The 22,649-nt window shown below is 45.8% G+C and overlaps 1 protein-coding gene across 4 annotated transcripts in view; it reads left to right on the forward strand.

Moving 5' to 3' along the window:
• The window catches only part of Gfra1 (GDNF family receptor alpha 1), a 200,335-nt gene that overhangs the window by 139,293 nt on the left and 38,393 nt on the right, over positions 1 to 22,649 (forward strand). For all 4 annotated transcript variants that reach the window (XM_033761402.1, XM_010634571.3, XM_033761403.1 and 1 more), the window contains one exon: positions 1,640 to 1,976. In XM_033761402.1, coding sequence (XP_033617293.1) covers positions 1,640 to 1,976 — 337 coding nt within the window. The remainder of the gene's footprint in view (positions 1 to 1,639; positions 1,977 to 22,649) is intronic.

A 22,649-nucleotide genomic window follows, 5' to 3' on the forward strand; every position in this document is an offset into this window, starting at 1 on the left:
AAAAAATCAAAATTTTAATAACATTGAACATATAATCTGCCCTCTCAAAAAGTTTTTAAGCCCACAATGCAGTATTGATAACTACAGATAGGATGTTGTACAGTAGATCAGTAGAACTTATTATTCAACTTGGTGCAGCTTTGTTTTTGAAAAGCAACCACCCACCTGCCTGCCTTTATCCAGCAAGCATCATCTATTCTCTGACCCTATGACTTTGAATATTTTAGATTTCTTTTAATGCACTCATGCAGTATTTGTTCCTCTGTGACTGGCTTATTTCACTTAGCCTAGTGTCCTTGGGGTTTATCTATGTTGTCGAGGATTGTAGGAGTTCCATCGTTTTCCAGGCAGAATAATACTCCATATACTCTTTCGATGTGCAATAACTCTACTGCTTTGTTAGCCCCACCTAGTCCAGGTGGGCCCTCCCCTTCTTGCCAATTCTCTGTCCTCCGTAATTTCCCAAATGCCCTTTTCAACTGCAGTGCATAAACAGAAGGAAAATAAGCCATGGAATCCAGAGGAGCTGAGGCCTGAACAGGAACTTTCTGGGAGTTGCAATCCCACAGTTGTGTGGTGCTTGTCCACTGCCTCCCTGCCCTCATGGGTCTGCCTGCTGTCTGTCTTTCAGTTGGCTCTGGAAGGTTTCTTCCGTCATTCCCTTCTCCGTGCAGAAACTCCTTTAGATGGGAAGCTTAATTCACTTCATCCATTAATTTGGATCTTTGCCCACTTGAGGCGGCCCTAGCCAGGATGCCCAGGCCCTCGGGGGACCCTGGCTTCCTCCTGCTCTTGTCCAGCACAAGGCAGCCCTACAGTGACAGCACCGCTTTCCTGGTGACATGAGAAGGGAGCATATGCTTTGTAAGATCCTAAAGCCGTGGTTTATCAGCCATTGGAACTCCATCCAGAAGCTCGCCAAATTTTCCTACTCAAAAACTTCAGTGGTGGTAGAGCTAACACGTTGTATGTGGTGAAGCAAGTGGTAATTGAGGTTTACAAATTTTTATGTGAGTTTTTTTTTTTCTGGTTTTCTTCCAATGGGCTGTGAGCTCAAAGTTAAATACAGCTTCCTTGTAGTTGCTTCTTTCTGTTTAGAGAGGCTGGCATAATATTTTGTCTTCTGGGCTCAAATAACCATGTAATTACTCTGTAATCATATAGTAATTAGCATGTACTATATGCATTTATTACATAATTATATTCCTGGAGGATTGCATGGCAATTATACTTGCATTCAGCATATCATTTTATATACTGTATCATGAACAAGTATATAATTTGTTGCTGTTTTCTTTGATCCTAATTTCAGTTTACCAAGCAGGAGCTGGAAACATTTTCCCGGTTGCCAGTTCTCCAGAGCTGGGCAGGTGCCTGAGTTCCTTTGGCCTCACTCTGTTGTGCCTGCTTCCACATCTAGGGGAATGAATATAAGGACTTTTGTGCGGCTATGGACTCCCTGGGTTTGCACTCCAGAACGTTCCTCTTGTTAAAGTCTTTAAGCTATTCGCTTCAGAACACCTCAGGTTCTAGAGTTGCCTGTAGAGCCAGGTGAAAGCAAGATCCCAGCAAAGACAGTAAGTCTGAGCAGACCTGGAGACGAGCATGGTAATCACGCCTGTCTTTCTCTTCTTTGCAGTGGAGCACATTCCCAAAGGGAACAACTGCCTGGATGCAGCTAAGGCCTGCAACCTCGATGACACCTGCAAGAAGTACAGGTCTGCGTACATCACCCCCTGCACCACCAGCATGTCCAATGATGTCTGCAACCGCCGCAAGTGCCACAAGGCCCTCCGCCAGTTCTTCGACAAGGTCCCGGCCAAGCACAGCTATGGAATGCTCTTCTGCTCCTGCCGGGACATTGCCTGCACGGAGCGGCGGCGACAGACCATCGTGCCTGTGTGCTCCTATGAGGAGCGGGAGAAGCCTAACTGCTTGAATTTGCAGGAGTCCTGCAAGACAAATTACATCTGCAGGTGAGTGCTGCAGCCAGGGTGAATGAGGGGTCGGGGTTATAATTGCTGCTGGAGGGGTTGGCAGGGTCTGGTTTTCTATGTTTCTCGCAGGGCAGAAAGTGAGGCAAGGGCTGTTCCTATAAACGGATTGATCAGAACGAGACCTAAAATGTGGCTCCTCACAGCTGGTTAGGCTTTTGCCGTGGTGTCTTAGTCACTTTTCTCATGAGACAAAATACCTGACACCCAGAGTTAAAGGAGGAAAGGCTTATTTTGGGTCACAGTTTGTAGAGGTTTCAGTTTATAATTGGCTGGCTCTAAGGCAGGGTGGCATCGCAGAGGAGAAACAGTTCATGATGGGCGAAAGATAGTGAAGCAAGCAAGGGACATCTGCAGCTCTTTCTATACTTTGTATTTTATCCAGGCTACTTAGGACTGGTGGTACTCACACCCTTAATCCTAGTGCCTCTTATCCTAGCACTGTGCCATATCAAGTCCAGAATCACACACTCTAGATTCAGTCACCTCTGAAAAAGCTCTACCTGTGAGCGCATGAAGCTTTGAGTGGCAGACATCCAGACACAAGCCCTAAGGTCTGGGGACTTCCTGTTTTTATCAGGGAACTGCTTGCAGAGGTGCTGGAATCGGGATGACACCACTGCGTGTCTTAAGCACCGCTCAGGTGACGGCATGACCTAGGTGAGGTGAGCTTGCAGGCATCTGCCCAGGCTCCAAGTCTGGAGGACATGCTGAGCGATTGTTAAGTGTGTCAGGAGAGGAGCTAGGTAGAGATTTGGAGGCTCTTGGTCATTGGGGCGGAAAAGTGGGAGAGACTAATTCAAGGGGGTGAGTTATGTCCTCCCTGGGAAGTCAACTCTGAGGACACCTGGGTCTGTTCCAGGTCAGTCGGTGGGTACCTTCCCCTCACCTCTTCTTCCAGTCTGCAGCCTCTGTCAGAAATCTGCTGAGCCTGAGAATTGTTGAAAACCTTCACTTACTTTTCCTTTTTTGGTCATTTGTTGATATATCTTAATGTTTGAAGGAATCTGTGAACATATTCTTCTCTGTAAAAGAACCAAAGCAATATAGAAATGGGTAGGGTGAAAAGAAATTACTCCTTCATTCTATTCCCACTCATCCCCAGCCCTTCGGTGATATTGTTGACAATTTCAAATATGTTCTCCTAGAACTGAGGGTTGAATTCAGTTGCTAATCAAAGCAGGCGGACTTTGATGATCACAAATTGAGTCTTTGCAGACTCAGGCTAGGCTTGTGTCTTGTGCAGAAGAGCAGGCAGGATCCAGGGCTGGAGATTCTGACAGCCATCATATTGGATGCCGCACACACGCTGTCCGTGGGGTCGGATCCAGGAGCCTCCACTGAACGCCATCTCTGACGAAAACCCTCTGCACGCAGTAAATGTTAAGCAGGGGGACCAGTAGCTGATCATAAAACTAGGTGATTATTTCCCTATACGGTTCTCATTTTGAAAGAGCCGAGAGCAAGCAAATGTGGTATGTTGAAGATTCTAGTTAGCTGAGCTTCTGATCCATTTGTTTTATCCTGATAGAATGGCATTCATTCTTCCTCTCTCTCTGTCTCTCTTTTTCTTTTCTTCAATACAGGGGATTAAACTCAGGGCCTTGCACTTGTGAGGCAGGCACGGCGCCACTGAGCTAAATCCCTGGCCCTCTTTGTCTTTTTAAAATTTTTTTACTTCATGAAAAAAGGAAACAAAACTTCCTAACAAAATAATGAGACAATAAAAATATTTAATACACTGTGTGTCATTGTCTTCAAAGTAGTTACTCAAAGTACAAGACACAGACAAAAAGGATTCTCTCACAAAGAAGAAACAGATAATGGCACAAAACTTTCTTTTCAGTGAACTAATAGACTCTAATAGCAACAAAGGAAAAGTGAGAACCCTCATTATCTATATAACCCTCGCACACTGAAGGTTTTCTGGGAATGATGTTCATCTACTTTGTTTTTAATTGGGAGCGAGCACCTGCCCTGTGTGAGGCAGGCATCGTGTGGATGGTTCGCATGTTGTGAGGAGTTGGGTGTTTCTGAAGTGCTCCTTACTCACTTCCAATCCCCTGCCCACCCCCCAATGTTTAAGGACCAAGCTATGGGCTAGGAGCAGGGATGGGGGTGCTGGACAGGTCCTGGGGACCAGACAGGGTCTCAGCGAGCCAGGAACCTGGGAAGCCTGTCAGCCCGGGTGTCAAGCCCCACTAACAGTAAATGCAGCTGAGGAACTGAACGGGGAGATGCTGGGGACGCTTGGCCTAGGATAAGGGGTCAGAGAGATCAGGGAACTCTAAAAATGTCTTCTCTGAAATCCACATTCCTGGACATTTCCCCGTGGAGCAGAAGGGATCCCCCCTTCCACGAACAAGACTCAGTGTTCAGGGTCTATATTTGGCTGAAAGCCAGACAGTTCCTAAGATGTTGTGTTATCCTGCCAGGGTGGAGAGTGGGTTGAGGGAGGTCCAAGCCAAGGTTTTTGGTCCTGCCTGGAGAAAGGAAGCTGTGTGGGGCTGAGATGGAGCAGTAGATAAGCCCTTGTCTGTTAAGCAAAGGCTGGGAGATGGGAGAGGTGTTGGAGCAGTCTCTTCTCACAGGTTACCTTACACATGAGGTCTAGAGAAGTTCTGTGAGCTTCCTACACGGGCCAGAAGCGTATCCTAGGGGTTCATTTGCATCCCCCAGTCTGCTCTTCTGAGAGAGCCCTTGGAGTGTTGGTGTGAGTTCAGTAAGGCGGATTGCTTTCCTACTAATCAATAGTGAAAATAGCAAAGATTCTGGGGACTTACAGGGCTCCGAAGGTGGTGGTTGGAGGAACCTGTAGATAGTAGGATAATTTGGCTGTGCTTGGGGCTCAGATTAACCTAGTAGGAGAATGGGTTCCCTAATAGCAACACCCTGGCAGCAAGGAAGACTCAGGGAATGGGGCAGAAATGCACCACAGACTCAGGGCAGCCAGTGGAGTAACTGGTGTGCCTCATCTTGCTGAAGTCGGGATGGAATGTGCAACAGGTGAGGGCTCCCTGGGCTGGGTTTTATCTGGAGACAGTGTTTATAGTCCTGCCCTGCTCTAGCTGTGGATGGACCTCAGAGGCTGTTTGAGAATCCAGAGCTGGGATACCAAGAAGCCTTTACCAAGTAAAATGTGTCTCAGTGTGATTGATGGGCTTTATACCCTGTCTTGAGTCTTTCCTGCGAAGGTGAATCAGGGACTTCCCCTGGTGTTACCTGTTGTTAAGTTATTTAGCCCATACTTTCTTTGTAGAGCCTGGACTTATTATTACTCATGATTACCTCCTCCCTGGCCAGTGTGGTAAATGTAATTTTAGCTGCTAAGTTGGCTAGCGGTGTTCTCTTTCATCAGATTTTATTGATCTCATCTTTAATTTTATGCTCTTTATTCCATCCCTTCTCAATCCATCTCGGCGAGGCTGTTGTACCACTTCTCAGGGCAGCATCTAGTACTGGCTGGAGGCTGGGGTCTAGCAGATTCCTAGGTACAGACCCTCTAACTCCAGCACAGTCACTGCCTAGCCTGATGACTTAAGGCCTCCTTTGAATTCTCCAAAGGAATAGATGCCAGAAGGGAAAATTGCTTCCTGAACGCCACCTTCTTTGAAATCTCACACTGTCAAATGCTCTGTTTCCATCTTCACAATAGCGCCTATCAAAGAGCTGCTCAAGCTCATTAAAACTTCCCTGAATGAAATGTTTTTCTGCTCCTCGCCTTCAGGTTTCCTTCCTCAGGGTCCCACGGTACCGCTGCACAGAACCTGTGCTTTTCTGCCTTGTGCCTTCAAACAGATGAGAAGCAGCTAGAGCTTTTCCTTTTGACTTTGTTTTCTTTTTCCCCTTTCCCTTTTAGGAAAGCTGACAGTTCTTTTCCTCTTGGGGTGGTTGGGAAAGGAGAGTCCTTGCCTGTTCAGGCCTCCAAGCTTGTCTACAGCAAAGCAAGCACAGAGGTGTTATTAGAAGGTTGTGATGAAGTTTAAAAGCTTCACATTCCTTCCCTGGAGCACAGGTCTCCCCTGCCAGCTTTCTTCTGGTTGCCTTTCTTACTGCCTGGAAAGGTGTCACCACTGAGTTTGGGCAAAAGGAAGCATCTCCCTTTATTCCTGATGCAAATTGTTATACATGATTTAAATTTATACCTTACCTCTCTTCTCCCAGACTCTCACAACCAGGCACTGACTTAGGATGCCATAAATTTATTCCTATCTCTTCTGTTTTTTTTTTTTTCTAATTAACCGTATAGTTGCTACATAGGTATTCTTCATGCCCCTCCTGTTTCCATCTGAGAATCACAGAGGTAAAGCTCCCATTCTGCTTCCAGTGCTAAAAAAAGAGGGAGTCTAGGGCTTCTGAGCACCCCACCTAGGTGCCTTGTGGCTTTAGCTACTTCCATGCACTGTCTCTGATGAGAAGAGCCCAGTGTAGGGTTGGAGGTTTGGCAGCAGTGGCTGTCTCGGTTGTTTTGCATAAGCAGCGGAGACAGTGTCCTTGGGCAACAGAGTAAGGGTCCTCACTGCAAACTCATGTATACAGCCATTGTTGCTCAAAGCATGACAGTGTCCCAAGGGAACCCGTTGAGAGCCATCGTCCACCTTGGACAGCTGCGCAGGCTTTCCCTCTCCTGGCCCTGTGCTCCTAGGGGAAATTGTGTGTTGCGCTTACATTCAGCAGTGCTAGAGTATCCCATTCCTTCTAGTAAGATTCTGGCTACATTGAATGTCCGAAAGGAAGGGATGAAGGGCTATTGGCCTACTAGAGAGACCTCCTCCTCTAAGTGCCAAGCTCTCCATCCCCGTAATTTCCGAAAGTGATGACTTTGATTAAGTCACCAAGTATATGGTTCTTCCTTTCCCCAGGGAGTCAGGATCCTATAATTATATTCTGGAAGGCTTGGGGATTTTTAGCAGAATCAGGAAGCATCCCTTGGTACATCTCCTCAAAAAGAGAACATGCAGTTTCACAACCTCTGCCCCAAACTAATACCACATTTGCACCCTGGGGTGACCCTGTTACACATAAAGGAAATGTATTGTTGTTCATTTAACTGGGGCCATTAGGAAAATGAGTCACAAAACAGTGCAGTAGATTTTTGCTCCAGTGACTTACTTGGTCTAACAGTGGTGCTACACGTTTGAAAGGTAAGAATTGTGTTTATTTGCCTGGAATTGGACCCCTTTTGAACTGCAAACTATGGATCCCGGAGGGTCAAGCATGTCCTCTGCCTTTTTTTGCTTCAATTCCAGAGTCAAAGCTGGATTTTACATCACTATATGGGTGCTTGTCTTGACACGTGGCAAGTGCAGGAGAAAATGGCTCAGGGGATAATTAATACCTAAAACTAGATGGGTAGATTAATTTTGCACTTAATTTTATTTTACACTGATTCATTTACAAATGGAAATCGGCAATTAAACAATGCAAACTTTTGAACCATGGAAAGAAAGGTTCGGGAATATGAGGAAATACAAGTAAAACATTTTCCAGTTCATTTGAGCAGTTTTCATTTCAAATGATTACACGGGTGTCTTTAGCAGCGTGGATTCCCGCGCGGCTTGTTTTTAATGTGCCCCACCTGTGGGAACTGCCTGCCACCCTGTCAGCGCTGGAGGCAGGGCGAACTCCCATGTGCATACAGGAGAGGCTTCAGCAGGAGGTCCAGGAGGTCCTCTGACACCTGCTGTCACTCTCAACTCCTCTGGCTCCGTCAGGCAGGCGCGTTCCTCTTGCTGGATCTTCTGGGCCTCCACTCACAGCCGGCTCCCCGTGATGTATGGCTGTTCCACACCTCTCGCTCAAGTAGCCTGAGCTGTGAATCAGGGGAACCAGTGGCAACCTGCTCCACCTGTCACCTTATATCTCTTTTCCTATCTGTCCTTTGGCAGAAGCCCTGGGAAGCCATTTGTCTGTTCCTGCTGAAGCCCGTCACTAAAAGTGCTCGACTAGATTTACTCCACTAGATGCTGCTTCTGTCCACCTGGCCCGTCCTCATCCAAGATCAGGGCCTTTGCCTCACTTCCTCCTTCCCTTCTTCACCCATCCGTATTCCCTTGACATTTGCATATTGTGTTGGGTGTTGGATTGATGTGGACAGAAGAAGTCTGGTATCAGAATTGTATTTTCCCATTTGTAAGTATCAAAACAAATGGAAAAAGAGTAGAGTTGGATGAGGTTATCCCAGGAAGCCCAGCGAGCTCCTTGTTTCCTTGGGGAAGGGCTATCGCTGTGGAAGGCCCCAGGAGCTTTATTCAGATCAGGCCTTGTTGGCTGAGAACCAGGGAGAATGAAGCAGAAGGAGGGATGCTGAGTTGTAGGGAAATAAGGTGTGTTTGAGAAGCAGGCCTGTTTAGGACAAGGAGACCGAAAACTCAGTGGGCTTAAGAAGGTGAGACGACATGGGGGCCTCTGAACTGCTGAACTGCCGCACTGTCAGATTTTAGCCATCGAAGGTCTGGATAATATCTGAGGAATCCAAGTGGGAGTAGTGCCGGGGTAGAATGGGAGGTCAGTTAGGAGATTTTTGGAGTGAAGTAGATGAGAGATTTTAAAAAAGGGCCAGAGAATACAAGACAAGAATTTGGGAGATATGAAGGATGATGTGGGAGGTGCTTACTTTAAATATTTGCCGAATATATATATATGTATATATATATATATTTGTATTTATTTTTTAATTTTTTTTGTACCAGGGATCAAACTCGGGTCCTTGCACCTGCAAGGCAGGTGGCAGAACCACTGAGCTAAATCCCTGGCCCCAAATAAATAATTTCAAAACATGATTAGATTTCAGAGAAAGAGCCTGGCTCACAGGGGTGGATTTTTAGAATCGGTCACACAGAGGCTGTTGATGAAGATAGCAGCATCTGAAGAGTCAGAGAAACCAAGCAAAAAACCTTGGCAGTGATGAGGGGCCGCAGAGTCTTAGGAAAAAATAAAAAAGTGTAGATATTACTGTCAGTTATTCAGGAGGGTTAAATCTAGGGAAACTGGGTTTAACGTGTAGAAACTCTATCCCTCTATCAGTTCTTCTATGCATTTTCCCTCCCTACGTGTATCCATCTGTTTATTCGTCTGTCCATCTATTTATTCCTTCTGTCTACCCACTGTCATTCATCTATCCATCTATTCAGCCATTGATCCATTCGTCTGTCCCTTCATCCTGCTATCCATTCTTCCCTACCACATTTTGCTCATCCTTCCATTCCTCTCTCTGTCCCTTTGTCCATCCAACCATCCATCTGGCCTACATTTACTGTACTGGGAGTAAAGATTCAGCATCTCATCCACAGTACATAGAAAAACACAAGCACACAGGTATTGCAGCAGAATGTGACAGTTTCTGGTTAGAAATGTCCCAACTGCTTCGGAGAACAGGGATTACAATAGCCAGCCCAACTTGGCTGTCAGCAAGTCCTGCTGGAGAAGCTGTGTTTGAGCTTGGCCAGAGGGTTGAGTGGCGTGGAAAGAGCAGCCATGTAATCACGGGATAGAAGCCAAGGGCTATGGTGAGGAAGGAACAAGGAGGTGAAATAACAGCCTATCAAGGGGTGTTGATGAGTGGCCCTGGGCTGCACACCTCACTCATATAGTCTCTGATCTACTTGGCACGGAGGAAGACCTGTAAGTGTAAAGTGTGACCAGTGAGTGTCTAGTACAGGTGCACTGATATCCCCTGGGCCAAAACTAGCCATCAACCCAGACATGCCAAGTGTGAAACCTCGTTGCTGTCACTAGTTCCCAATGATTGTCTTTCATGACAAAAATACAATGTTCTCACACGGTTCAGCCTTCCTACCTCTAGTTCCAGACAGCCATCATGGTAATCCTGGCCGGCCTCTGAGTCCAGACGTGCTTTGTGGGTCACTAACTAAGACAGCATCAGCCTTAATGACATTTTTCACAGAGCTAGAACATAATGTCCATCAGAGCCTCTCAGCTTCATTTTAAAAATAAAGAAAAAGCTACTCAGGTAATACATGCTCATTAAGTTCTTACTTTATCTAATTTCCTCTTGAGCACTAGTTGCTTATTATAGAGTGGGTGCTCTGTGACAGCATACTGATTTTGAAAGAGTTGCTTCTGCAAATGGGAAAAATATCTTCCCAGTCTGCACTGATTTTTTAATCATTATTATTAACTGTCTGTTTACCTGGGCATGCTTACTGAGCTCTGTCAGTGTGACAGGGAGCTTCCCAGGCTGAGCCTCACCCAGTGTGCTCCTTGATTCCCTGCTTCACTGTCTTATCAGTTAGGAGTCCTTGTGCCTCACCCACCCAAAGGTGAGAGACATCAGGATCCTACCACATAGCTTACAGATAGATGAATTCTTTGCTGTCACAGAGTGACACCAGCTCTCAATAATCCATCCTTATGGCCCAGGCTGAGGTCATCCGGGAGTTTTGCCTTCCTACCTTCTCCCTGCCCTGTGGACATTTTATTTTTGTGGATTCCATCTTAGTATGGTGCTAGGAAACGGCGTGATGGGGGCAAGACCTCAGGACACTCAGTGCTGAAGAGGGGGCTTGGTGGGGAACTTGAAGGGGGTTTCCAGGTCCCTGGACTTCACAGCACCTCATCTTCGACTGTGGACAATTGAGAGAGACCTCACTCAGTGTTCCCCGCAGCTGCTCTGTGTAGCTCACTCCTCTTCAGAGGAGACCCTCCTGCTCTGCCACTGGCATTTTCTTCTACTAGCAATGGTGAAATTCACAGGCCTAGTGAACCAGCTTCATACCCGCTAAAGTCCAGACCTAAGCCCAGTCTTCCTCTCTAATCCGAAAAGAAAAGAATGCTCTGTTTCATACAGCTCTCTTTTCAAAGTTATTTCATCTACTGAGTAAGGAATGGGGTACAAAAGAATGAGGAACATGGAGACCCCAACATTTTTAAGGGGTTGCCATCAGCCACGCCAGCAGCTTGCAGGGTCTGAGGGTATCCTGTGCATGGGGCACGTTGCCCCATGAGCCGAGGGTGTTCTGGCCCCCACAGCAGACGGTGTTTCTGATTTTTGCTTATGCATAATTTGTATTTGACATAGTGCACACAGCCAGAGACATAGATCTGTCTTGTTTTTGTACTTGAAATTTTGTCCTTTTAGTTACTGGCAGCTGATGTGTATTCCAGGAGGGGAGTTTTCCTGTGTTTAATTAGCATCCACTGACTTGAGCAGGGCAAGGTGGGGTAGGCAGGGCGAACGCCAGGTCACCTCCCTCAGAGTGTGGGCTTTTCTCACTCTGGGGCTCAGAGACCTGCCTGAACCTTTCTCAGTATGGTTGGGAGCTTAGGAGCAGGAGTCCCTTCCTACCACCACCCCTTACCCTCCTCCCAGGCCAGTGTGCACGGCACCCACCCCCTTAGCACCAGTTAGGTATCCTGCAGGCAAGTTGGCATTTTCATTTCTGAGGCATTTCCAACTCAGTGAATGGAAATTGCTCTGTAATTTCCAAAGGTAATTAAGTATGCAGAAAATTTTGCATCCAAAAAAAACAGGAATTTATGAGAACCAACAATTTGAAAGGTTCCCTAGGAAAATTTTTCTCTCCCCCGGTTGTTGTCAGTGTAAGTGTTTGTGAGTGAGGCAAAACTGGTCTTGTATTGTGGTTATGAAGTGGCCAGTTGGAAGCCTCAGTTTCCTTCCTTGGAATGGAGATACCAGCTACATCCTGACAGGGTCAACTTGAGGGTTAAATGAAGCAAATACATCAGCAGAGAACTCTCAGATACTTGTCTCTTTCATCTTCACGTTTTCTACAGATTTGTACCAAAATGAACAAAAAAGATTTAAGATTCTAAGTGTAACCTTCCCTACAGTACCAGACACGAGACCTTTAAAGTAGGTTGGGGGTGGTGCAGAGTTTTGTTGCTTTACACTTCTATGAACCCACAGCATTAAGCAGCGTGTGGAAATGCCAGTGCCATTTCTAAGCCTTATGCATCAGTGTTTGTACCACCAGGGAAATTTAGAGGGTGGAGGCGAGACAAAGTCCAGAGGTGTTGGGAGCGTGCATCATCTCAAGAACATTTCTGTCCAGAATATACAATTATTGACATGCAAAGATACACAGCAAGATACGAGTGGAGCTGGCCACGAGACTGCTGGGCACAGCACAGACTGGTGACATTCGCTGTTATTGAGAATGAATAGGCTGGGGGCGCGCAGTGGCAGCCCTTTGGGTACGCGCCAGCTCGGTGACCTGGAATCAGTGAATAAGGGGCATCTGAGTCAGTCATGTGAGGGAGCCGGCAAAGGGTAGTCACTGACTCATTGAGCCTGTATCCTAGCCTCCTCCCCTGCATGGCTCTATGCTGTGAATCATCCAGTCCTCCTGTTAGGATATGAGCCACAACCGGGGGCAGAGTGGTTCGTATAGAACTCAGGAACTCAGAAGCTGCAGAGCCGGGGACCTCATCACTAGGAAGTGTGGATGACGTCGGTGCTGGTGAGGGTGACAATGAGCAACATTTATTTGACATTTACTTTGTTCCAGGCATTGTGCCTTGCTCTTTACAACAACCCCGGGTGTGGGAGCTGTCCTTATCTTCCATTGCACAGCTGAGGAGGTGAGATCTTGAGCAACATCCCTGTCATCAAAGTGCTGCAGCTGGTACTGGAGCTCTGAGGTTCTGGTGGGCTGCAGAGCCTGCCTTTGCACTGGTGCCCACTTCTGGGCACAGAGTGTGTATCTTTAACCCACCCACGTGACTGCCGGAAACACGCAGCATGAGTGGAATTAGATGCTGGAGGTGACTTTGTTTTTGCTTTTTGCCTTATTTTCAAACAAAAATGTTTAAGAAAGGGGCCCTCAGATCTTGTCCAGATAAGGCTTAAACCTCTTGGCAAATGTATTTCGTATCTCATTAGAACAGTGGTCTTTACACTTTTTGATTTCTGGACTCCTTTTACATTCCTGAAAATTGCTGAGGGTCCCAGAGGGTTGTTTTTATGGGTTAAGTCTATTGATATGTACTACATTGGATCAAAGTTTGAGAAATATTTACATATCCATCACTTCATTTAAAAATAACATCAAGGAGCCCATTATGTGTTACTGCAAATAACAGAACCTATTTTTATTAGAAATCGCTATATTTTCCAAACCAACAAAGAAAATTTAGGGAAAAGTCTGACAGTTGTATGCTTTTACAAATTTAGTGTTTGGCTGGAAGACAGCCAGGTTGTTTTATCTGCTTTTGCAATTTTTCACATCATGTGGTCTCTGGCAAAACTCCATGGTTCTTTCCTGAGAGAATGAGAGTGAGCAAGGTGACTGAGGTCTTTGTGTGACCAGAGAAGCAGTCCTCCCTGGCTGCCTCACCTGCCATGTTGAGTACGGCTGCACCTCACTTTGAGAACTGCTGCATTAGACGGAGCAGGTTAATGTTTGTATGAGACTAGTGCACTGGCATCCCCAGGGTCTCCTTGAACCAAGACTATGCGGAGTAAGACTGCATCATGCCTCATCCTGCTCGGCCGCAGCAGGGAAGGCCGAAGGGCTCCTGTGGGAGCAGAGCACTGGTGCCCTTTGTCTAGAAATGGGCTGGGTGATTAGAGAGCCACTGAGTTTCTTCTGTCAGCTGTGGCAGGCTGCAGCAGCTAACTTTACCTTGTTTCTTTCCTTGGAGAGATACCCTTCTCCTGACAGACAGCGCCTTCCTAGATGGTCTTTTTCTCTAGCACACTGAAGGATTTCACCATTGCGCTTCACTTGGTCAGGCTGGTGAATACAAATTTTGTGTCCAGAAAGGTTGGGCAGGACTTGCTCTTTGGTGGGGACTTGGGGAGGGTGCCCCGGATAGGCCATGGGCTGGGTGGTATACATTGGTGGGGACCATCGCACTTGCAGCACCTCTCTGCTCTTTCTGCCTCTTATCATTTGCCAAAGTGAGAAAAAAGGAGTGGAGTGACACTTGGCTTAGGTCAACTCTTAGAACTGCAAATGACAGGAAGCTGGATATTCAGGATTCCTGGGAGAATCCAGAGATGGAATTCCACCTAATAATTTTGAACTCCTTAGAATAGGGAATCTGGGAAGAGTTATTGCCATCTCTTCATGAAAGCTCACTGCATCAAAGGATCAAGAAAAGGTCCTAGAAAACCTTCCCATGGAATAAAAAAAAAAAAAATCAAGTGGGAAAGCGTGTCACCCAGTTGAAAACTCAAGCTGAAACATGTTTAGCTGAAAACAAGGTATGTACTTCAATTACATTTGCCTTTTTGCTTATTGTACTGGCTAGCTTTGTATTGTTGCCAGTGGTTGGTTCATTCAGTGGTTCAGAAGGACAGCTGCTTTGCAGTGTCCCAAGACTCTGAGATGAGTGAGGTACCTTCAACACAGAGGAGACAAACAAGAACAGTCACCAGTGCTGCACCGGAACATCCTGGAGGAGGAATGGGCTCAGGGACGTGTCAGACGTGTCACCCCCTGAGGGTGGTGGCACTCCAGCTTTAGCCTGTATTAGGACCAGTTTCTGATATATGAGGCTCAGGGTGGAGTCTGAGAACTTGCAGTCGCTTTCCTAGGCTGGTGGCCTCACTGCTCTCAAGAGGGGTCTGAAAAGCTGAGAGTGAGGAAGAGCTGGCACCAGCTCAACACTGCTGGGCACTGAGACTTAGGGGAACTTGGGAGAAGGTAGTGTGGGCAATCAAGCCAGGTGAGGCAGGCTCAGGAAGGGGTCACACCTGCAGAAGTCAGAGCTCAGAGTGGGGACAACGCTTGATAAATTTCTGTCATATTTGGAAGGTGGTGGAGACTCACCATGAAGGGCTCTAATGACCAGGTGAGACCTCCTCCCACACAGAGGATATTGATATAGTAACCATTCATCTGTCTATTTGCTGCCTGGCTGGCCCAGTGCCCACTGAGACCTTGCTTTTACTGCATACAAGAAAGAAGAGAATTCATTGTCCATAGATTGACTTTGGCCTGAAATTGGAATCCACTTGGCTAAAATATACCTGAAAACATAAAGCAAAACAGAAGAGTTTTCATAGGACAGTCATTGGAAAAGAAATTCTCCATCTTAAGGACCTGTAGAGAAATCTTTGACCTGAGCTATTCAAATAAGGAAAGCTGACATGTTTTACTCTGCTTTTCTTGTCAACTTTTTCCATGTGGAAACACCTTTGATTGTTCGGAGAGGGTGTGGGTGAGGGCTCCCTCTACCTACCCCACCAGCACCCCCAGTATTCCCAGTGCAGAGAAGCGGGAGGAGTGTTTTCTGGGTGAACCAGAGGTGCCACCAAATATTTTTTGTGTATGGGATTGCATTGCCAACTCAGATAAGAGTGTGCCCTCGCAAGGAACCAGGCTAAGTGTTGTCCCTTCACCTTTCTGGTCTGTCCTCCTTGGCGGAGGATCCTGAGGAGCCCACCTGTTTCTTCTGCCCTGTCTGCTCTTGTGAAGGAGGAGGGGCCCCTGGTGCATGTGCCTCCCATGTGGCTGGAGAGGAGCGGCCTGTGAAGACAGCACCTGCAGAATAGGAGCAGCAGCATGCATCCCTAGCACATTACTGAGCACTGAACTCCATGCATGGTATCAGGGTCCTGGAATCCACTTGGCAAAGTTATACATGAAAACATGAAGCAAACCCTGGGTACTACTCTGGGGAGGAGGTGCTGAGTGCCTGAGTTTGTGCATGGGGGCGGGGGCTGAAATGCAGGTGGATGGAGCATAGCAGCAGAGCAGTGGACATTTGGTCTGACTCAGGCCTGGTGCCCTTCCCAGATGCGTAGCACTCAGTCAGGCTGGGAAGGGTCTGCAGGTGTGTCTGCCCTTCGAAGGAAGGCCTCCAAGGAGAAGGTCCATCCCTATGAGTCTCTGCCAGGTGCTTCCTGCCTGTGCCTCAGGAGTCATCCCAGCAGGGAAGGAAGGCTGCTGGGGGGCTGCTGGTTTCTCCCTGTGGGCCTGGGGAACTCTGTTAGGAGAGGGGCCTCAGCCCAGATGACCTCTCTGCATAGTTCTGTCTCCGGATTGTGTTTGATCCATGCTGAACCATAACAACAGGTAATATATTTTTATGTTTTCAAACTGTGAACACTATTAAACAAAAATAATGCCTACTAATTCTGTCATCACACTTTATTGGCCTTAGTAAAGATCACTTATATCCAACTAAATCTGATTTGAGCTTCAACACGAGCACAGAATTCACAGCAAAATGGCATCAAAAGTCCAAAAGCTGAAATGAAATCACTGAATATTAATTCTTCCTTTAGGGGTGAGTAGGAGTTTGATAGACCACAGGCTACTTTTCTAAATCTGATTCTAACTCTGACACCATGGCCCCAGTATCCTCAACTGTGAAATAAGGCTAATTGGCTGGGAAGGTTACCGCATGTTAGATGACCCACGCTATCCAGCATTGGGTGCAGGGACAGGTTCTAAATCAGTGCAGTTGTTGTAAGTACAGTTTCTGGAGCAATTCCACTTGGGCTACTGTTTTTCCTTTTCTGTACCTATTATGCTGCTGAACCTATAATACCAAGATGACTGCAATGAGAGATGGTCTGTAAGAGATTGGAGCCACAGTGTGTGGAAGAACATTCATTCATTCATTCAGCACACAGTTTACTACATGTCTACTTCGTGTGGGTCTTAAGTCTGTGTGCGTGGCTTTTATCATTGTGTAGGCAAGATGACCAACAAAGTGCAGACATAAAATAGAAAGTGACAGAAAGGAGTATGGACAGTGTTCCTGAAGCTGGCTCCCGCTTGGCCTCAACCAAAAAGGAAACTTGATAGGGGGCTCAGACCACGCCTTTGAGATCTTTGGGGGTGGGTCAGAATAAGCCTTGGGATCACCCATCTAGGCAGAGGAGTTGAGGGATCGGTTTCTAGGAAATGGCTTTTATGTATCATGGAAATTGGAAATTGTCCTCAAGAAAAAAGGGGGAGGGGATGTAGATTTAAATGAAGCTGTAACACCTTTAGGTAAAACAGAAAGTGGGACTGGGTATGGGTGCTGATGGGGAAATAGTAATAAGGAGAATGGATTATCAAGAAGAGTTATGGATTTTGCAAAAAAGGGGGAGTTATCATCTTACTGCAATGGAGTAATTTATTCTTCTGCCGTACGACACCGCAATTCCCTGCCTCCTGAGCAATAGTGATATTCTGTATGCCCTATCTAGGAAGGAAGATATTAGGAACTAGTTGTTTGCTAAGCTCAAAGTCTCTGTTGACTTTAGAACAACTTGCCTGGAAGAAAAATGGCCTAGTGTATATTTACTGTTGAATATCATTTTCCTGAGGAAGTCTGCAAGCCCATTAAAGATTAATAGAGGATCTTATTTTCATATGTTTCTGTTTAAAGTTTTTTCATGAAGCGCAGATCTGGAGCTATTCAGACATCCTTCGCATTTCCCATCCTTCTCTGGGCACTCAAATGCCAGGCTCCTTTAATGTGTGGCAGGCGAATTAATATTCCACTAAGCAGAGATTGGGGTCTAGGTTCCACAGAGGTAGTTAGTACTCATCTTCGGGGGCTGGAGCAAGGGGAGAAGTTTTGCAAATTATTGAAGTTTAAAAAGCCTGTGCATTTTAACCTTTATTTTCTGAGACCCTTAAAGAATCAAGGTTTGACTGAAGTAAGAAGCATTTAAATAACTTGTAGAATTTACTTGTTTTTCCAAAGCTAGAGTTCAGTCTTCTCTCTTACTAGAAACACCAAGATGGTAAGTTGCCTATGTCCACCTTGCTTTCTGAAAGTAGTCAGTACCTCCCTTAATGAACACAGGCCTGGTGATTCATTTGCCAGATGAAAAGAGGACAGCATATGGGGACTATAGGTAGTGATTTGTAGAACTGCCTGAACTTGTTTCTGGGAATAGTGGAAAAATGTTGAAAAATCACAAGACTTTGGTTTTAAAGATGGAAATAGCAATTATGATATTACTGGGCACATGCAGACCCCAGTGGATCACTGGCCATGCAACGAAGTATTCCACCTGACAGTTTGCTGGCAGATGAATTCTAGAAGAAATATCAGGTGTGGTCATCTCTGTCTTCATAGAGGTGTCAAAGCCAGTGTGGGTTCTCTGCTGGTTCAGAACAAAACAGAAGACACCAGATTCCTCACTGAGAGATCAGGAAAAGTTGTATACAGATGCTGAGTGCTAGTATACCTAAGCCTTTCAGTAACATTTAGAGGATATTCTGTCAACCTGAGTAAATTAAACTTCAGAGACATTAAGATGTTTGCCTCAAATACCATAGCTAGCACGTGGCTGAATTGAAAACTAACCTCTATTTCATTATCACGGTCCATACTCAGAATCCCTGCTCTAAGCCGTTTGTGGCAGTGCCCACCTGTAACCACAACACCTAGGTAGCTGAGGCAGGAAAATGGCAAGATGAAGGCCAGCCCAGGCTATATAGTGAAGGCCTGTTTCAAAAAAATTCCCACTATATACCACTGCTTAGTAATGTTTTAGTTTTCTATTCCTAATGTTAACAAATCACCACAAATTTGGTGGTTTTGAGCAACATGAATTTATCCTCTCAAAGGTGTGTAGCTCAAAAATATACCTCCTTCTCACTGAGCAAAGTCAAGGTATCTGCAGGACAATTCCTTCTGGAGGCCCAGGGAGTACCCATAGCCTCCCTCTTATTCTGCTTGCATTTGTTGCCTTATGCTTCTTCCTCCATCTTCAAAACCAGCGAAGGCCAGTTGGGTCTCGCTTCCATGCCATTGGTCCGACTTTCTTACCTGTCTCCCTTTCTGACTTATAAAGACACTTATGGTTACAATGGGCTCACCCACATAATTCAGAGTAGCCTCCCTACCTCAGAATCCATAACCTCAGTCACATTTGCAAAGTCCCATTGCCCGTGGAGGGTTACGTGTTTGTAGGTTCCATGGACTTGACTGTAAATATCTTTGGGAGCCAAAGGTGCCCCAAAGGTAAGTCCTTGGCTTTACCACAAGTAGTCTGTGTTCTGCACATCTCTGTTGGCCTGTGTTTCCATTGCTGAACACGATACCAAACACCCACAACCTAAAGTGGAAAAGTTTGATTTGACTCACATTTTAAGGAGATTCAGTCCATGGTCATTGGGCTCCAAAGCAGCAATGTCATAGTAGAAGGGTGTGTGAACTTTATGTCCAGGGTTCCTGAGAAGGTGATGTGGGCCCGCTTAGCTTTCTAGGATGAATACGAGGCAGGTTCCCAAATCTGCTCCTGAAGGTGGAAGGACTTGCTGAATCCTCTATGAAGCAAATAAATTTACACTGTCGTGGTCTAGACTTTTAAGGTGAAAATAGATTGAATACCTAGACTTCTATTTTTCTTTGTGGCCAAGTGTTACAAAAATCAATTTGTAATTTTTCCATGCATAAATATCAAAGCTTATTGAATAAGATCTACTCTTAAAGAGTTTTAGCATATTTGTCACCCGAAGTTATCTGAGCAGACAACTATTGGATAGCCAAGAGCTTTGTAATTGTTTCATCATCCAGAAAAATCTTCAATTTCTTTTCTCCTTCGATTTCTTCTCTCTTAAAAACAAGTACTGCTAAAGCTAAATTTTCTGCACTAATGGACATAGTGTGGCCTTGGTAATAAAAACAATCTTAGGTGAATTGGAGATGCCCCATAGGGCTGGCTGTGATCTTTCTGTGCCCATTACTGTTTACAGTTTGTTTCTCCTGAACCCTCATTTGTGCATTGGGAGAGAGTGGCTGAGGGCAGTGGAGGGGGAGTCTCTACTGAAGGGCACCTCAGGGTCATTGGATCAGAGCCTGCAGAAAACGCCTTCTAATTTGGGATGGATTCCCTTGCCAATACCCACGAGTTGCTGTTTGAGATTTGCAGAGTAGAGAGATTACTCGGCAAGCTCTGTCAGTTGTCTAGTAGATGTTGATTGATGGCTGTCATTGTGCATGCCAGGTGGCTTCAGGGGGTGCGGAAATTGATCAGATGCTGGCGGGACTTCCCTGGGGGGCTCCTGCAGTGACTTGTGATCGGAAAGGCCAAGGAAACATTGCCCCTTGACCCTGCAGCCTGCTTTCTCAGAACTCTCAACCTGGGACAAGGCCCAGAGAAAGATGGTAACTATGTAAACTGCGCAGTATTGCCTGAGTGCCTTCCTCAGTGAGCCATGCTTTGTCAGAGCCTCTGCAGGGAAGGCTCAGAGCAGTGACGGCAACCTCCCATGACCCACTTTCTAGACAGACTACAAGGAGACACCTTGCAGCCAAGAGCTGCCAAGGCGCCTGGCTGAGGAGCCAGAGGAACAGCAGAGATGCGGTGTCCCTGGGGCTTAAACGTCTTGCAGCCTCCCATATCCCAAGGTGAGGCTGAGCAGGGATTTGGGGAGGAGAGTAGGTGCTGATCTCTACTTGGCTACAGTGGCCTTCCTGTCCCGGGAAGCAAAGGCCTCAGAAAAATCTCAAAATCTTGAACCTTCTGGTGCTGTTTCCCAACATGTGGCTTGGCTCTAGCCAAGTCGCCCTGAGTGCTTCAGTTGGCCCATGCTTAATAATCTCACCAAGATTGAGAACCTCAGTTAAGAAGCTGATGAACCCAAAATGTGTAGAGTTTTGTGCATCTGTGCCTGGAGTATACGGGTCGCCCCAGGACCTATGCTTCAGTATGGCCACACCAACTTGTCTCCCACACTCACTCTCAGCCCCTCAGCTCCACAGCCTGCTCCCAGGTGAACACTAGGCCTTTGCTCCATGAAGGAAAAATGCACCGCACCAAGCGAGGAGTCGTGACGCAAAATAATACTCTTTGCAAAATGTTTTTAATATTGGCTCTGATTTCCTGAAAGATGCTTTCCAGATGTGTGTTCCAGTGGGCTGCTGGAGAATAAGGGCTAAGGTAATTTTCTAAAAACAGAAAGAGGCAAAATCTGTTTTTTGTCACTGTACCAGACAATTACCATTCCAGTGTTCTAGCTTGTCATCCCTGGTCTAATATTAGCATGTTTTTCAAGTTGTTTTTATTCCACATAAGATATTAGAAGTATTAACAAACTTACTGATATTTAGTCATTTGAAAAATGTGTTGTTTCCTCTATGCTTCTGTGAAAAAGTAGCTTTTCTTGACGTGTCTTTATCCTGTGAGTTCATATGACTAGAAGGCTTTAAGTAACACTTGAGGATTCCTGGATTTGGACTTCTCAGATTTGTTTTGCTCAGAGCTGATGTCTTCAGTCATGCAGATGTTCCCTTCTGTGTATGTAAAATAAAGGCTGGAAGAAGACATCCTACAGTGGGTGTTTCTGTGTTAAGCTTACCGTGCGTTTTTATGGGACAGATTTAACACTGGAATGGGCCGTGCATTAGAGAGAAACTGAAGTAAAACTGTATCGGGCACCTGGTGTATTGAGGAACTCTGTAATTGTCATTTAAGTCTCACAGAAGCCATTTGAAATGACGGTACACTGCCCTGGCTCTATTTTCCAAGGGAAGAAACTGTGGCTCAGAGGAGTTAAGTGTTCTGAGGTAAAAGTATCACAGATGGAGCTGGAAACAGGTGCTCCTACACCTGTACATCCTCTTACCTACCATGTTTGACTTTCTTGAACAGATTCATTGTGGAAGTTTTAGAAATCAAATGATTTGAATTGAAATTTAAGACTTCGAACTCCTAGTATTCACAGTGGGTTCAGAGCAAACCTCCAGTGATTTCTTAGAGAAGTCAATCAGAGAAGGAATCTTGTCCCAGAGTTTTGGGATTCCACTGGGTAGGCAAGTCTTACACTCTTGTATGGACACCAGTAGGGTCAAAAAGACCTGTTTTGAAAGGCGAGCCTTATTTGCTGACAGAAATGCCTATTCTTGAGTAGAGGCCACACACAGCCTGTTTGGATGGAGGTCCCCCCGTGGTCCTACATGACGTTCTGAGTGTCTCCTGCATCTAAAAACAGTGAAACATGAGCAAGAAATCTGAAGAACAACCTAGTTAGCAGTGGCGCAAGACAGCAAGTGTACACTCGATGACTTCAGGGATATCCCAGGGAAATCAAAGTTGAACAGGCCACACTGCTCCCCTGCTGGGCTGTTACGGGCAGCTGACAAGTCCTCCTCCAGTGAATGCCATCTGTGGTCACCTGCATGTTGGGGCTCTGAGCAGGCGCTTAACCTCCTTGGCCCGTAGTTATTTTATATGTGCAATGTGAGATCTACTAGAAAAGTCTCCTTCCCTAGACTCAGAGGTAACCAAAGTCTTGACATTAAAATTGTGGTTAAAGGCAGAATGGAATGTAGGTAAGAATAACAATAATGCTTTGAAAACAAAAGTGGTTTCTGTTTTTGTTTTTCTGGGCCAGTTTAAATGTCCCACTGGCCTTTTTTTTTTTTTCAGATTTTATAAGGGAAATCTCAGGGCTAAGAAGTTAAGCAACATGCTCAGGAACTCTGGCTAATTAGTGCCAAAGTCTGGTTCCCGTTCAAGATCTCACAATTCTAAATTCAGGCTCAATTCCACCAACTGTATGGCTTGTGTCCAAGTATAGGATTTGTTCTGGAAAAACATTTAAAGCAGTATAATAATTCAGGATGCCTTAAACCAAGTATTACTGGTACACATTCTACCTGTTCTCTGTAACATTATTTTCCCAAAAGAGCCACATAAAAAGTAGGTAAATGATCCCCCACACATACTATCAAAAGACCATCTGCCATTTGAGAAGACTTTCCTAAATT

This window comes from Fukomys damarensis, unplaced genomic scaffold (genome assembly GCF_012274545.1).
Source record: "Fukomys damarensis isolate Sample0158 unplaced genomic scaffold, DMR_v1.0_HiC HiC_scaffold_8, whole genome shotgun sequence".
Classification (NCBI taxonomy): domain Eukaryota; kingdom Metazoa; phylum Chordata; class Mammalia; order Rodentia; family Bathyergidae; genus Fukomys; species Fukomys damarensis.